This window comes from Bufo bufo, chromosome 5 (genome assembly GCF_905171765.1).
Source record: "Bufo bufo chromosome 5, aBufBuf1.1, whole genome shotgun sequence".
Taxonomy (NCBI): domain Eukaryota; kingdom Metazoa; phylum Chordata; class Amphibia; order Anura; family Bufonidae; genus Bufo; species Bufo bufo.
Genome location: NC_053393.1, coordinates 117147563 through 117164997, shown reverse-complemented (window position 1 = coordinate 117164997; position 17435 = coordinate 117147563). Strand labels below are relative to the sequence as shown.

The 17435-nt window shown below is 43.0% G+C and overlaps 1 protein-coding gene across 3 annotated transcripts in view; it reads left to right on the top strand.

Moving 5' to 3' along the window:
• The first annotated feature begins 2470 nt into the window (after window positions 1–2470).
• The window catches only part of TRIM55 (tripartite motif containing 55), a 186300-nt gene continuing 171335 nt past the window's right edge, over window positions 2471–17435 (top strand). For 2 of the 3 annotated variants that reach the window (XM_040432405.1, XM_040432403.1), the window contains exons 1-2: window positions 2471–2795; window positions 9875–10056. In XM_040432405.1, coding sequence (XP_040288339.1) covers window positions 2628–2795; window positions 9875–10056 — 350 coding nt within the window. In that variant the 5' untranslated portion in view covers window positions 2471–2627. The remainder of the gene's footprint in view (window positions 2796–9874; window positions 10057–17435) is intronic. The other variant, XM_040432404.1, reaches the window with a different exon arrangement.

Genomic DNA, 17435 nt, shown 5'->3' with positions numbered 1-17435 from the left:
CTAAGTGTGACTCGTGCTTGTCCGTGGTACAGGCTGGGGTCTCAGTAAAGTCTGATACTTTACCCACTGTTGTTATGGAATATTCTGATGTATTCTCATCACCAACCCCGGAGGTTCTACCCCCCCATAGACCTTATGATTGTACCATAGAGCTAGTAGAGGGGGCCAAGTTTCCTAAAGGACGAATTTATAATCTTTCTATGCCCGAACGCAAGGCCATGGAAGATTATATTAAGAAGAGCCTTGGTAAAGGGCATATTAGACCTTCTGTCTCTCCTATGGGGGCAGGGTTTTTCTTCGTTAAGAAAAAAGATGGTGGTCTTAGGCCATGTATCGATTACCGGAGATTAAATAAAATCACTGTCCAGAATAGATACTCCCTCCCATTGATTCCGGATTTATTTAACCAGGTTCTGGGGTCAACCTGGTTTTCCAAAATTGACCTGAAAGGGGCATACAATCTAATCCGAATCAAGGAGGGAGACGAATGGAAGACGGCGTTCAATACTCCGGTAGGACACTTTGAATATCAGGTGATGCCTTTTGGACTCAGCAATGCCCCAGCTGTGTTCCAAAACTTCTTGAATGACATTCTTAGGGAGTTCTTAGGTAAATTTGTTATTGTCTATCTTGACGACATTTTAATATTCTCTCCTGACTTCGAATCCCATGTGTCTCATGTTAAACAAGTATTAGAGGTGTTGAGGGAGAATCAGCTATCCGCTAAACAAGAGAAATGTGTCTTTGGTGTACAGGAGATTCTGTTTCTAGGGCATGTTCTGACTCCTCACGCATTCAAGATGGATCCTGGTAAGGTACTAGCAAATAAGGAATGGGTAAGACCTTCATCCTTAAAGGCCTTACAACGGTTCTTAGGTTTCGCCAATTACTATCGTAAATTTATTATGAATTTTTCCGTAATTGCTAGAAGTCTGCATCCTTCAAGAAAAACATGATTTTCATGCAGGACAATGCTCCATCACACGCGTCCAAGTACTCCACAGCGTGGCTGGCAAGAAAGGGTATAAAAGAAGAAAATCTAATGACATGGCCTCCTTGTTCACCTGATCTGAACCCCATTGAGAACCTGTGGTCCATCATCAAATGTGATATTTACAAGGAGGGAAAACAGTACACCTCTCTGAACAGTGTCTGGGAGGCTGTGGTTGCTGCTGCACGCAATGTTGATGGTGAACAGATCAAAACGCTGACAGAATCCATGGATGGCAGGCTTTTGAGTGTCCTTGCAAAGAAAGGTGGCTATATTGGTCACTGATTTGTTTTTGTTTTGTTTTTGAATGTCAGAAATGTATATTTGTGAATGTTGAGATGTTATATTGGTTTCACTGGTAAAAATAAATAATTGAAATGGGTATATATTTGTTTTTTGTTAAGTTGCCTAATAATCATGCACAGTAATAGTCACCTGCACACACAGATATCCCCCTAAAATAGCTAAAACTAAAAACAAACTAAAAACTACTTCCAAAAATATTCAGCTTTGATATTAATGAGTTTTTTGGGTTCATTGAGAACATGGTTGTTGTTCAATAATAAAATTAATCCTCAAAAATACAACTTGCCTAATAATTCTGCACTCCCTGTATATGTAGGAGCATTGCAGGCAAAGTATTGGGGGCAGCAGCAGGATAGGGGTGTCGGGGGGGGGGGGGGGGTGATGGAAAAGTATAGACCCTAAGAAGTCTGGTAAACTCTGCAGAGACGTTGCATGAAAGATTTCATCATGGTGGTCTGGTCTGAATGCAAAAGATGAGGAAAAAAAAGCATCTATATCAGGGTAGACGTCACTGGATGTATTAGGACGTGCTGTATTCCTCTGTATGTTTGGTAGCACTAAATATAATGTCCTTGCAAATATGTGTGTGTATGTGAGGGGGGGGGGGGTTGGTTGAATTGAAAATTTGACAACTCTGCTGCCTATGTTTCTGTCCCGCATCCTGCCTTTCTCTAGCAGCCATGATGGAGGTGGATTGAGACTCATTGAAAACAAAGATGAGCCTCTGCAGTTGTAAACATGTATTGAGGGGCCCACTCAGATGTGTTTCGCCCCCTCTTGTGCTGAACCCCTAGCTACTCCTCTGCTTCAACATGTATCTGCCACACCTTTACATTGGACGCTTTTCACAGTACGGCATGATGGACCATTATATAATGTTGAATAAGCAGTTTATATTTAATTTTATTCCAATAAGGAATATGCCGTTCTGCATTTAGAAACACTTTGCCACCACACTGCTCAGCCCTGAAGACACATTTAGTGACAGCTGTCATTCCTCTCCAGATGTCCCTCTGCTCACTTGCTCAGACCCTCCCTATCCCCACAGGCTGGAATGTGGAGCAGACATCCCTGGGATTCGTCACCTGTCTGATTCTATCACTCTGCCACTTTCATATATGGGCAGAGCCATATGGCAACATGTGACAGAGTGCTACTAAAAACAGCTTGAGCGCTCTTCAAGTGATCCTTTAAACAATGTCATCCAGCTGAGGAAACCCATAGGACATTTGATCACACAAGTCCAGGAATTATTTGAAGGGAACGAAGCCGGAAATTGACAGCACAACATATTTCTCCTAAAGTTTACTCTCCTTGGAATAGCTAGGAGATGAGCACCTCTCTGTCCTACCAGTCCATGAGCAAAGAGCAGCAAACTATGGATAACTTGGAGAAGCAACTTATTTGTCCAATATGTTTAGAAATGTTTTCCAAACCCGTGGTAATCCTTCCTTGTCAGCATAACCTGTGCAGGAAGTGCGCCAGCGACATATTTCAGGTAATACTTGATATTACTATAGAACGATATAACAATATAGTACAAGAAAAATAGATAAGGAAAAAAGTAATACAATATTACATTCAATCTTAGAAAAACTTTCTTTGTGTTAACTTGAAGGACACTGGAGCTTACACACTTGTGTTTGAAGAGCTTCAGTAAAATTAAACCATTAGAAAACATTGTTAATTACTTTTCATTAAAGTAAATTAAATATTAAAGAAGTAATAATTACACTGCATTTTTATACTGCAAAGCAGGTATATTTGTCTGGTGAAAGTGTGGTGCTTTTAAAGTTGCTATGTGTTAGAATATGAGCAGGGCCTTGTTCATACAGTGAAGTTTTTGATGTAGTCTGTGTTATCCAAAACTAATATTTGCTTTGAATAAGTGGTGTAGTGTACGATCATGTTCATACACCACTGAGGTGCGACAAAAATTAAATAAATCCTAGTTTTAGTTCATAAGGTTTTGCCCTGATCACAGATGAGGTTCTTCTTGAAGAAAGAGTTTTAAGACATTTTCCTAGAAAAGTCATCCTGCAATCAGGATCATGGTACTGCATGTAATTGCCTTTCCAATAGCATTTTTTACCACTGCTCTTTTTTCCCCTCTATTGATGTTAAAGAGGATGTCTCACTTCAGCAGATGGCATTCATCCTGTAGACGAAGTTAATTTACTAATGTACTTACTAATGTATCGTTTTTATCCACATTGCTTCCTTTGCTGGCTGGATTAATTTTTCCATTACATTATACACTTCTTGTAACCAGGGATTACGACCACCCTGCAATCCAGCAGCAGTGGTTGTGGTTGCACACTATAGGAAAAAGTGTTGGCACAGTGCTACCCACCAGAGGCCCGCGCTTTTTCCTATAGGGTGCAAGCACGGCCACCACTGCTGGATTGGAGGGTGGTCGTAACCCCTGTATAATGAGATGGAAAAATGAATCAAACCAGCAAAGGAGGCAATATGGACAATCACAATGCATTAGTAAGTGCCTTGTATTAACCTTGTCTACATGATAAATGCCATTTGCTGAAGTGAGACGACTTTAATGGGGAAACACACTGCAAAACTTAAAAAAACATAAAAGGTTTTTCCAGGATTAGGAAAATATGGCTGCTTTTTTTTCCATGTACAGTGCCATACCTGCCCACAGGTTGTGTGTAGGGTATTGCAGCTGAACTCCATCACTTCAAAGGAGCTGAGCTGCAATACCAGATACAACCCATAGACAAGTGTGGCGCTGTTTCTAGAAGAAAGCAGCCACATAGTCCTAATACTCGACAAACCCTTTATCACTATAATCTCTCTGTAAAAAAAAAGTGTATCTTCAGATAAAGGGGGGATATATAAAGCTTCTACATTTTTCTGTGTACAAGAGCTACAATTGTTGGCTCAGATATGGTTTTGCGCCAAAATTTTAAACCTTATGCTATTATGCGCCATCTTTGCCACTATTGAAAAGTGGTTGCGACAGTGGCTGTGGTTATGTATGTTACATACTGTATATTCATTAGTTCCATGTCAGATTAAATACCATGGCTTTAAAAAAGTGGCAAAAGAGTCACAAAGCCACTCCAGTTGTGGTGGTGGGGGGCATTTCTAGACTGAAGTGATAGGTAGAAAGATGTTCCAAACAGCATGTGACCTTTGATAAATTTAGCTTCAAAAACTGCCATCATGATGCATTCTCCCCAATATTAGTGACTGTAGAAAAGAGGGGGAGAAACTGCAATTTTAGTCTACTAGGTCTAAGCCTGTCCTTTACACAGGTATGTAGTTCTTTGTAGTTTTCCAAATTCATCAAAAACTGCACTAAGGCTGGATTCACAGATTTCACTCAGATTTATCATTGAAACTTTTTTTAAAAAAAGAGTCACAATCTCACTCCAGGAGAAGGGTGGAGCAGGGAAACTGGAGTAAGGCCTCTTTCACACTACCGTATTTTTCTTTCAGTTTTGCGGGCCTTTTTTTTTGCGTTCCGTATACTGTCCGTATACGGAACCATTCATTTCAATGGGTCCGCAAAAAAACCGGAATGTACTCCGTATGCATTCCGTTTCCGTGTTTCCGTATCTCCGTTCCATGAAAAGATAGAACATGTCCTATATTTGGCCGCAAATCACGTTCCGTGGTTCCATTTAAGTCAATGCAAAAAAACTGAATTGCATACGGAAATGCATCCGTATGTCTTCCGTATCTGTTCCGTTTTTTGCGGAACCATTTATTGAAAATGTTATGCCCAGTCCAATTTGTTCTATGTAATTACTGTATATGCCATACGGAAAAAACAGAACGGAAAAACGGAACCGAAACGGAAACACAGCGGTAACAAAAAACGGAACAAAGGATCCGTGAAAAACGGACCGCAAAACACTGAAATAGCCATACGGTAGTGTGAAAGAGGCCTAACTGTTCTATTAGGGGACTGCTGTTTTGTTCCGTAAAATACGGAATGCACACGGACGTCATCCATATTTTTTGCTCTTGTCATGTTTTTAGGCATTTTTGTCCGCCCGGAATCAATATGGATTTTTTTTTTAAAAAGAATAAAAAATTAACAGCTTTTTTGCTACCAAATGAAAAAAAGAAGTGTGAAGCAATCCTAAGGATACTCGAAAGCAACTTGCATACAAAGTTATTATTGACACAAGCCGATGGAGAAGATTTTATATAGTTATTATTAGAGCAATCACTTTTCCAACATTTGACATGCAAAAAACATTAGTTAAAGTACTTTGTGTAAGCCTGCAAGCACATGGCTATGTGACTGCTCCATATAACCTCTGAGTATTAATCAGGAGCCTATACAAGTGTATAGACCCCTACTGCACCTCCTTATACCTCTGTTTTGATGTTGGGACATAAATGAGTTCAGAAATGAATTGCGTAAATGTAACACCCCCAAAATTGAACTTTAACCCCAATCTGAATCATAAAAATACATGCACAATTGACAGACTAACGTGTTTATGTGCTGTATGTTGCTTAAAATCAAAGTCTCTTAAAAAGGGATCCATCTTAGTAACTTAGGCTTGTATATTTAAGTTATTATATAGGCTTTAGATATTTAAGTTATTATCCTTTTTATCGGATCATGTGTTCCACTACTTCCACTGCAAGAAACATCTGTAATGGCCCATGTACAGTCAGCTATTGACAGCAGACTGGAAAATCTCAGAATAGTGGGGGATCAGAAGATGTAAGATGTGCTACTGACCAAAGATGAAAAATAAAATAAATATACTAAAATAATATAAAAGAAAAAGAAACACAATAAAAGCTGTCATAAACAGTTATGACTCTGCGTCCTGATGACAGACAAACCAGATTATTAGATATTATATTAGAAATAATTTATACATAAACTACTTATAAATTCTAAAAGTCTAAGGCCTCTTTCACACGGGCGTCACGGATTTGGGCCGGATGCGTTCAGGGTGCGTTCAGTGAAAATCGTGCGATTTTGCTTGCGAGTGCTTCAGTTTTGTATGCGATTGCGTCGTGTTGTTGCGTTTTTCCCGCGCGTGTGACATGCGGATGGCATGCGTTTTGTGAGAAAAATCGGCATGTTTGGTACCCAAACCTGAACTTGTTCACAGAAGTTCGGGTTTGGGTTAAGTGTTGTGTAGATTTTATTAATATCCCTTATAACATGGTTATAAGGGAAAATAATTGCATTCTTAATACAGAATGCTTAGTAAAATAGGAATGGAGGGGTTAAAAAAATAATAATAATAATTTAACTCTCCTCATCCACTTGTTCTGTCTTCTTCTTTGATGACCAGGAGGAAAAGTACCTGTGGTGACGTCACTGTGCTCATCACATGGTCCATCACGCATTGCACCCGCGCGGAAATCCGCCCGTGTGAAAGAGGCCTAAGAAAAGTGTATCTGCCTCATTATTTCAGGAAAAAAAAAAATCAACCATAACGAGCCCTGACCAATATTTAAAACCAGTTGATAGGCACTGGTTTAAAAGGGCTTCACAGACCAATGGAAAGTGCATGGGGGATGATTGATCATTACTACCTGTTAACATGGGGAGGTGTGCTTCCAACACAAGAGTATTTTCATGTAGGGTTGGCCTGGGGCTCCTTGGGCCCACCAGAGGGGCCCAAACCCTATATCAACAATAAATAGATTTTGATTCAAAAATAAAGATCCTAGTGGCAAGTTATTGACTCGAAAATATTTTTTTTCCTGTACCCGTGGGGACCACTATGGTATCAGAGCTGGGACCCACCAGAGGGTCCTTTGGTACTCTGGTGGGCCAGTCAAACACTGTTTTCATGGAGGAATGAGTGTTTGCTTGTCTGTTGGCTGATCGCTGCCACATTTACACAGGCCAATTATCAGGAACAAGCAGACATACTGTATGATAATTCATTCCCAATAATTGGCACGATAATCTTCCTGTGTATAAAGGACTATCCCAATTGTGTTTTAATCCTCGCCACCTTTCCTCTACATCTTAAGGAATAGGCACTCTATGTGAGGAATGTTGTTGTATCATGACCCCAAAGGACAAAGACCCACATTTTGTTCTCTAAGACCCAGTCACCCAGTAGACCTGGACTGTTATCCTGTTGTCTAGACATTAAACGATTTTGAGGGCTACTGGACAAAAGTCAGCTTCCAGAAGGTGTTTGTTCAGTGGCTTAGCTATAGAGGTCGCAGCGGACGCAATTGCAACCGGGCCCCTAATTCAGGGGGGCCCACAGGAGAGATGGAGTAAAGCGGGCCCCACAAGTGTTTTTTATTAAGTGCGATGGGCCCTCCCTATATTTTGTGTGGCTGCACTTACTTGTCAGAGCGAGACCTGTGACCTCTGCGGCGGGTCTCGCGGGATCACAGCAGCCAGGAATGACAGGCCTGCCGGCTGCCTCAGCCCTCAAGTGAGGAGAGCGGAACAAACAAGAGTAGGTCGTTTTTTGCTTTTTTTTTATGTATAAAATGGCACACACCGGCGTCCGGCTTCATACGGAGCTGGGACATGAATGATGATCAGTGGTGCCGTGAGGCAGTGTGTCTGAATTCAGAAGCCCCCGTACCAGCCTTAACAGGGCAGCCAGGGGCAGAAAATAATGAGGGGCCCGGGGGCAAATGAAAATAAAGTACTCTGTGGGCCAAAAATTTAATGTATAGATGGAGTGGGCAAAATGAAATATAGTAAGAGTCTCACTATATTTCATTTTGCCCCCACTCCCTCTATATATTTTTAATTTTTTGTCCACAGAGTATTTCATTTTCATTTTGCCCCCTCATTATTTGCTGCCCCTGGCTGCCCTCATAGGGGCAGAGGCTCATGGGGGGGGCGGAGGCTCGCGGGGGGGCCCCAATTCAAAGTTTGTCCTGGGGCCCATAGAACTCTAGTTATGCCCCCAAGCTCTACTTGTTCATCTGTTTCCAGTTCGAACCCCCTTGTCTTCTGAGCTGCTAAATATACATCAGAAAGGACTAATACAGTCCTGATCAAAAGTTTAAGACCACTTGAAAAATGGCAAAAAATCATATTTAGCATGGCTGGATCTTAACAAGGTTCCAAGTAGAGCTTCAACATGCAACAAGAAGAAATGGAAGTAAGACAAAATATTTTTTGAGCATTCAATTAATGAAAACAACGAATAAACTGAAACAGGCTGTTTTTCAGCTGATCAAAAGTTTAGGACCACATGCCTTTAAAAGGCCAAATCTGTGCAAAGATGTGGATTCATTGTCATTTTCTGTCAGGTAGTCACACGTTGTGATGGCAAAGGCAAAAAAAACTCTCTCTTTTTGAATGTGGTCGGGTTGTTGAACTGCATAAGCAGGGTCTCTGACAGCGCGCCATCACTGCTGAGGTGGGACGCAGTAAGACAGTCATTTGGAATTTCTTAAATTCTTAAATGATCCTGAGGGTTATGGAACAAAAAAGTCAAGTGGAAGACCCAAAAAAATTTCCATCCAATTGGCTGTCCGTCAAGACACTGGACGATCCTCGACCCAAATTAAGGCCCTTACTGGTGCTGACTGCAGCCCCATAACCATCAGACGGCATCTGAGACTGAAGGGCTTCAAAAACAAAAAACGTCTTCAAAGACCTCGTCCCCTTGAACGCCACAGAACTGCTCGTTTGGACTTTGCAAGACAGCACCAAACATGGGACATTCGAAGGTGGAAGAAAGTTTTATTCTCTGATGAGAAAAAATTTAACCTTGATGGTCCTGATGGTTTCCAACGTTACTAGCATGACAAGCAGATCCCACCTGAGATGTTTTCTACGCGCCACAGTGGAGGGGGCGCCATAATGGTCTGGGGTGCTTTTTCCTTCAGTGGAACAATGGAGCTTCAGGAAGTGCAGGGGCGTCAAACGGCCGCTGGCTATGTCCAGATGTTGCAGAGAGCATTCCTCATGACTAAGGGCCCTGGTCTGTGTGGAAACGACTGGGTTTTTCAACAGGACAACGCTACAGTACACAATGCCAGGACAAGGGACTTCTTCCAGGAGAATAACATCACTCTTTTGGCCCATCCTGCGTGTTCCCTTGATCTAAATCCAATTGAGAACCTTTCGGGATGGATGGCAAGGGAAGTTTACAAAAATTAACAACAGTTACAGACAGTAGATGGCCTTTGTGCGGCCGTCTTCACCACTGTTTTGGCGGGGTTTAGTTTTTTTTTAGAGGTGTGGTCCTAAACTTTTGATCTGCTGAAAAACAGCCTGTTTCAGTTTATTCGTTGTTTTCATTAAATTGAATGCTCAAAAAATGTTTTGTCTCACTCCCATTTCTTCTTGTTGCATGTTGAAGCTCTACTTGGAACCTTGTTAAGATCCAGCCATGCTAAATATAATTTTTTGCCATTTTTCAAGTTGTCTTAAACTTTTGATCAGGACTGTAATAGCACATTACAGTCTCGCAACTAATTGCTTTCTATAGCTTCTACAGAATTTCCATGCCATCAAAGTACAGCATTACACAAACTTCTCCTTCAGTATATACAGTAACCTTCCCCATTCAGATCTATAAAATAAAACATGGACATTGAATTTACCCTAATGACGCATGTCTTACTCTTCTTCTAAAACAGGCCTCCAATCCATATTTACCAACAAGAGGAGGAAATACTGTAGCAACGGGAGGTCGCTTCCGCTGTCCATCCTGTAGGCATGAAGTGGTACTCGATCGACATGGCGTATATGGATTACAGAGAAATCTGCTTGTTGAAAATATCATTGATATTTATAAGCAAGAATCAACCAAAACTACAAGGTACTAGCCGTTTTCATGGTTACTCATTCATGAATTGTGGGTGTATTTGTATTATTCCATTTAAATAGTTAGCAATATCCTATAACGTAATTATCTGAATCTCTTCTTTTAGATACTACATATTTCCTAAATGGAATGTGTCACAAGAAAATGACCTGCTGTTTAAATCTAAGTTTTATGTTAATCATATATTTTTTTTTTTTTTTGTTACATCTACAGTATATATATATATATATATATATATATATATATATATATACACAAACCGGATTCCAAAAAAGTTGGGACACTAAACAAATTGTAAATAAAAACTGAATGCAATGATGTGGAGATGGCAAATGTCAATATTTTATTTGTAATAGAACGTAGATGACAGATCAAACGTTTAATCCGAGTAAATGTATCATTTTAAAGGAAAAATACGTTGATTCCAATTTTCACTGTGTCAACAAATCCCAAAAAAGTTGGGACAAGTAGCAATAAGAGGCTGGAAAAAGTAAATTTGAGCATAACGAAGAGCTGGAAGACCAATTAACACTAATTAGGTCAATTGGCAACATGATTGGGTATAAAAAGAGCTTCTCAGAGTGGCAGTGTCTCTCAGAAGCCAAGATGGGTAGAGGATCACCAATTCCCACAATGTTGCGCAGAAAGATAGTGGAGCAATATCAGAAAGGTGTTACCCAGCGAAAAATTGCAAAGACTTTGCATCTATCATCATCAACTGTGCATAACATCATCCGAAGATTCAGAGAATCTGGAACAATCTCTGTGTGTAAGGGTCAAGGCCGTAAAACCATACTGGATGCCCGTGATCTCCGGGCCCTTAAACGACACTGCACCACAAACAGGAATGCTACTGTACAGGAAATCACAGAATGGGCTCAGGAATACTTCCAGAAACCATTGTCAGTGAACACAATCCACCGTGCCATCCGCCGTTGCCAGCTGAAACTCTACAGTGCAAAGAAGAAGCCATTTCTAAGCAAGATCCACAAGCTCAGGCGTTTTCACTGGGCCAGGGATCATTTAAAATGGAGTGTGGCAAAATGGAAGACTGTTCTGTGGTCAGACGAGTCACGATTCGAAGTTCTTTTTGGAAATCTGGGACGCCATGTCATCCGGACCAAAGAGGACAAGGACAACCCAAGTTGGTATCAACGCTCAGTTTAGAAGCCTGCATCTCTGATGGTATGGGGTTGCATGAGTGCGTGTGGCATGGGCAGCTTGCATGTCTGGAAAGGCACCATCAATGCAGAAAAATATATTCAGGTTCTAGAACAACATATGCTCCCATCCAGACGTCATCTCTTTCAGGGAAGACCTTGCATTTTTCAACAAGATAATGCCAGACCATATTCTGCATCAATCACAACATGATGGCTGCGTAGGAGAAGGATCCGGGTACTGAAATGGCCAGTCTGCAGTCCAGATCTTTCACCTATAGAGAACATTTGGCACATCATAAAGAGGAAGGTGCAACAAAGAAGGCCCAAGACGATTGAACAGTTAGAGGCCTGTATTAGACAAGAATGGGAGAGCATTCCTATTTCTAAACTTGAGAAACTGGTCTCCTCGGTCCCCAGACGTCTGTTGAGTGTTGTAAGAAGAAGTGGAGATGCGACACAGTGGCGAAAATGGCCTTGTCCCAACTTTTTGGGCATTTGTTGACACCATGAAATTCTGATTCAACATATTTTCCCCTTAAAATGGTACATTTTCTCAGTTTAAACTTTTGTTCCGTGATTTATGTTCTATTCTGAATAAAATATTAGAAGTTGGCACCTCCACATCATTGCATTCAGTTTTTATTCACGATTTGTATAGTGTCCCTTTTTTGGAATCCGGTTTGTATATATATATATACACAGCATTAAAGCATTCACAGTCACTAGTGTTCAAAGCTGTACATTGACCTCTGCACAGATGAGAGACCATGTCTAGAAAACTCTCCCAAGTGTTACAGCAGAGGCAGACTGTTGAAATTACCCAGCAGGTCAGACCTGCCTCCCGCTGCCTGCGCTGAAGAGGCCTGGTCGCCAGGCCAACTCTGTCTTCTCACTGTTCTCTTTTGCCAACTAGCCTCTCCTTTTGCACCCGTAGGGCATATGCGCGCTCTCCCCAGCACTGAAGGGGCTAGCATGCTTCTTGGGGTATTTCAGGTACCTTCCCCAGTGGAAGGGTGCCTGAGCAATAAGGTTACTTAGCTTGCTATGGTTTCTGTGAAGTTGTGCTATTCTATAGTCTGTCCATGTACCGACCTGTGCTTGTTTACCAGTTTTGACCCACCGCTGCCTAACCTGACCCCATCCTGTTCTCTATACTGACCCTGAGCTCACTGCCCTGACATTCAGACTGTTTCACAGATTTGCACATAATCTGCCTGCGAGTGTCGCCTGGTGGCTCCCCTGCAGCGAAGTCCAGATCCCTGTATAGGAGTTAGAGGGTGGATACCAGGGAACTGCCAGCATATCGGCCCTATGTTTAGCCCTGAATCAAATGTGTTGATTGATACATTGAGTCCACACCCACTGCCATAACACCAAGTCAATGAACATCTGATGTCTATTGTGCCTATGGTCTGTGTGGCTGCTGTAAAGCATATCTCTGTATGCTTCTAACAGCAACTCATGCAAGATAGGTGCCCCTATAATCATGTACACAAAATAGAATTAAAAAGATCTACAATCAGAAACTAGGGGTCACATTTATTAAAATGTCGGTCTTAATAAATGTTCCCCTTAGTTTTTGGGAGGGAGTTGGGAATGATAGCTGTCGGCCGAACGATGATTTAGCCGACAGCTATCGAATATGTATGGCCGCCCTGATTGACAGCTATCTCTATATGCTCATGTATACAGGCAATGGTGTCAGTTACTGATTACTACCACCCACTGGACTCCTAAGTAGAGATGAGCGAAGTTTGCCGCCAAAATTCGATTCGGCTGCTTCGCTGAAGTTCACAAAGAAATTAGATTTCTGAAGAATTGTCTTGTCACGAATCGCATTCCATTGTATGTAGCGGGCGCAATGACCGGGAACAGCCCCACATCATTGAGCCCTTCAGATGCCACGTTCAATGGGGCAGCATCTGAGGGTCATATTTAGCCTATCAGGGGGTTAATCTGGGGTTTTAAGAAAAAAAATGTACTCACCTCATCCATTAGCTGGCAGAGAGCCTTTTACGGCCATCTCAATGGAAGAAAACGAACGAAATCTCGCGCCAGCTGACATCATTACATCATCACACTGGGCGGACGTGGTGAAATCATTACTAATGATGTCACTGCATCCAGCCAATTGGAAGCGCGTGGGAGATTTGGCCCATTTTCTTCAATCAAGATGGCTGCGACAAACTCTCCACGAGCAAATGGATGAGGTATAAATTTCTTTGTTTTTTAACGCCATTTCAGGAAAAATTGTTTTTTTACCATCAAGCACGAGGAAATTCAGCTTTGTGATGAATCAAATTATAACCTGAAATTTGCTCAACACTTCTCCTAAGCATATAAAGAGCAGAGATTAAAATGTATAACTTCACACGTCTGTGATGAAATCTGTGATAAGGTAGTCAGTGAGTTATCCGTGAAGATTTCCATGAAGAATCCTTGGTTGGTCCGTGCGTCCATTTTTTTTTTTTTGCTCTCCGTGTGTCATTTGTCTTCCACAGACACAGCTGAAAGTTACTTTTCAGAGCATCTCCTTTAAATGGTCCGTGAAACACGGATGAAACACGTGAAGGGTCCGTGTTTTTCATGGAATGATGGGCATGATGGATCCGTAACACGGACAAAAACAGGGCATGCTAAAACAACTGACCGACAGACCGTACTAAAACACGGAAGCGTGAATACACACATTAAAATGAATGGGTATGTGTACTGACCGCGGAGAAAGCACGTGTCTGTTAATCACTGATCTGTGAATAAGGCCTTATGCTGAATCTTTTTCCACAAAACTATGGCCGCTTTCAGATGAGCGTATTGAATTCCATCAGTATTCTGGCTCAGGATACTGATGATATACCATCAGTATTGTCATCAGGATTGCTTCAGGATTTCATTGGGATTTACATGAGTATTTCTTCCTTCCTTCATTATTTATGCACTCCCATAGACTGTAATGTGCGTATTTGGAAACAAATCCGCACAAAACTCGGACATGCTGCGGATTTCAAATATTGACGGAAGATATATGCCCCTGTGAATAGCTCCATTCATTAACATTAGTAGCGGATTCCGGAATACAAAATACGGACTATATACGCATTGCAAATACGCTCATCTGAAAGCGGCCTATGTATCAATCTGCTCCGCTCCTCCTGCTTGCCAACTGCAGTGCCCTGATTTATCATTCGTTCATGATAAGGCACCGGCGCCTCTACATAACTTTGGCGAATCCACTGGCAGCGCAGGGGTTATTAAGATCAGTCTCTAAAACGCAGGTCTTAATAAGTGACCCCCTATATGTCTTATTCCAAAAGTTATGTGTGTGATATCTGTCTTTTCTATTTTTTAACTCTTTTGGGGCTTATGCACACAAATGTATTTTCTGTCCGTGTCCTTTCTGTTTGTTTTTTTTGCGGCCTGTATGCAGAACCCTGAAGAGAAAAAACACAATGTAACAGCAAACACAAATAAAGTACAATAATGCCATAATTATAGAAAATATTCTGGTGCTGATGCTACGCTTATTTTGTAAATTTGAGATTCTTGGCAAATACATTTTGAACAAAATAATTTTGGCGAGTCTGCTGGCGTCAAGGCGATTTTTATAAGAAGGGAACCTAACATTAAATACTACCTATTATAGTGCCATACTGGCCGCCTTAAAATACAGATAATGCAGGTTCCACATGCATGCTAGGTCCACTCTGCCTTTTACCATATTTTGTACCATAATGGCCTCCATTAAATCCAGGGAATGCAGGTACCAACTCTATATGTTTCCTGGTGTCAGACGGCTTCCAATGAATGCAGAGAGAGCAAGCTACAGCTTTAGGCAGCATGCACACAAATGTATCTGTCCATTCCGTTTTTTTTTGCAGACCGTATTCGGAACCATGCATTTCAATGGGTCTTCAAAAAAAAACATAATTACTCCATGTGCATTACGTTTCTGTATGTCGGTTCCAATAAAAAATAGAACAAGTTCTATTATTGTCCGCATTATGGAGAAGAATAGGACTGTTCTATTAGGGGCCAGCTGTTCCATTTCGCAAAATACAGAATGCACACAGAAGTCCACCGTATTTTTTGCAGATCCGTTTTTTTTTTTGCGGACCGAAAAATACATACTAAGGCCTCATGCACAGAGACCGTATTTTGTTTCCGTGTCCGATCCGTTTTTTTTGAGGATAGGATGCGGACCCATTCATTTCAATAGGTACACAAAAAACGCGGACAGCACACCGTGTGCTGTCCGCATCAGTATGTCCGTTCCGTTGCTCCGCAAAAAAAATAGTGCATGTCCTATTTTCTTCTAGTTTGCGGACAAGGATAGGCATTATTACAATGGATCCGCAAAAAAAACGGATCCGCAAAAAAAACGGATGCCATACGGAACGTCATCCGTTTTTTTTTTTTTTGCGGATCCACAATTTGCGGACCACAAAACACATACGGTCGTGTGCATGTAGCCTAAGGCTGAAACGATTACTCGATTGAATAGAGTAACTTGACACAAAAAAATCCTCGATGCAAATTCTTTGCATCGAGGATTCGTTTGTGTCATGTGACCACGGAGCGGGAGTGAAGCACTTGCTATTACTCACCGCTCCGTGGTCACCAGCCGGCCCGTACTGCGCTGCACTGTATCCTGACACTTCATCAGGTCATAGTGCACGTGAGCGCGCACTATGACCCGACGCTGTGTTGCATCAGGACGGCAGTGCAGTGCGCAGAGAAGAAGATGGAGGAGCTGTGGAGCGGCGCCCCTACAGGAAAGGTATGTACTGGCACTAGAGACATGGCTAGGAGGGAGATATGGTGGCTCTGGGGGGCAAGCTTGTGGCACTGGGGGACAGTTGGTGGCACTGGGGTGGCAGCTGGTGGCACTGGGGTGGCAGCTGGTGGCACTGGGAAGAAGCTAAAGGCACTGGGAGGAAGCTGATGGCACTGAAGGGGCAGCTGATGGCACTGGGGGGCAGCTGATGGCACTGGGGGGCAGCTGATGGCACTGGGGGGCAGCTGATGGCACTGGGGGGCAGCTGATGGCACTGGGGGGGCAGCTGGTGGCACTAGGGGGGCAGCTGGTGGCACTAGGGGGGCAGCTGGTGGCACTAGGGGGGCAGCTGGTGGCACTAGGGGGCAGCTGGTGGCACTAGGGGGGCAAGCTGATGGCACTGGGGGTAGGCTGATGGCACTGGGGGAAAGCTGATGGCACTGGGGGGAGCCTGATGGCACTGGGGGGAAGCTGATGGCACTGAGGGGGAAGTTGATAGCACTGAGGTGGCAGCTGGTGGCCCTAGGGGGCAGCTGGTGGCACTGGGGAGAAGCTGGTGGCACTGAGGGGGAAGCTGATGGCACTGGGGTGGCAGCTGATGGCACTGGGGGGATGCTGGTGGCGCGCTAGGGGGCAGCTGGTAGCACTGGGGCAGCTGGTGGCATGGTGGCACTGTGGGCAGCTGATAGCACTGGGGGACAGCTGATGGCACTGAGGGGGCAGCTGATGGCACTGGGGGGGGCAGCTGATGGCACTGGGGGGGCAGCTGATGGCACTGGGGGGGCAGCTGATGGCACTGGGGGGGCAGCTGATGGCACTGGGGGGGAAGATGATGGCACTGGGGGGGAAGATGATGGCACTGGGGGGGAAGATGATGGCACTGGGGGGGAAGATAATGGCATGAGGGGGGCAGCTGATGACACGGAGGGGCTGATGAGTTTTTATAAAGAAAAACGTTCTTTTATTTAGTTTTTTGTTATTAGAGTACTCAATTAATCGTTGGATTAATCTATAGAATACTCGATTAAAAAAATTGTCGACGGTTATGTGCATGAGCCCTAATACTTACATTAATTAAAATCAGCCTATTGGGAAGACAGACTGGTCAGGGGTGCTTGACCAACAGGAGTCAGACACACCTCCAGCTCAGTACAACTGCAAGAAAAAGGGGGTCAGTCATCACATCTCAATTCTCAGGTGCACGTCACCATGGCTAGAAACACGGAAAAAAAAAAAAAACGTGCACTATGACCCGACGCTGTGTTGCATCAGGACGGCAGTGCAGTGCGCAGAGAAGAAGATGGAGGAGCTGTGGAGCGGCGCCCCTACAGGAAAGGTATGTACTGGCACTGGAGACATGGCTAGGAGGGAGATATGGTGGCTCTGGGGGGCAAGCTTGTGGCACTGGGGGGCAGTTGGTGGCACTGGGGTGGCAG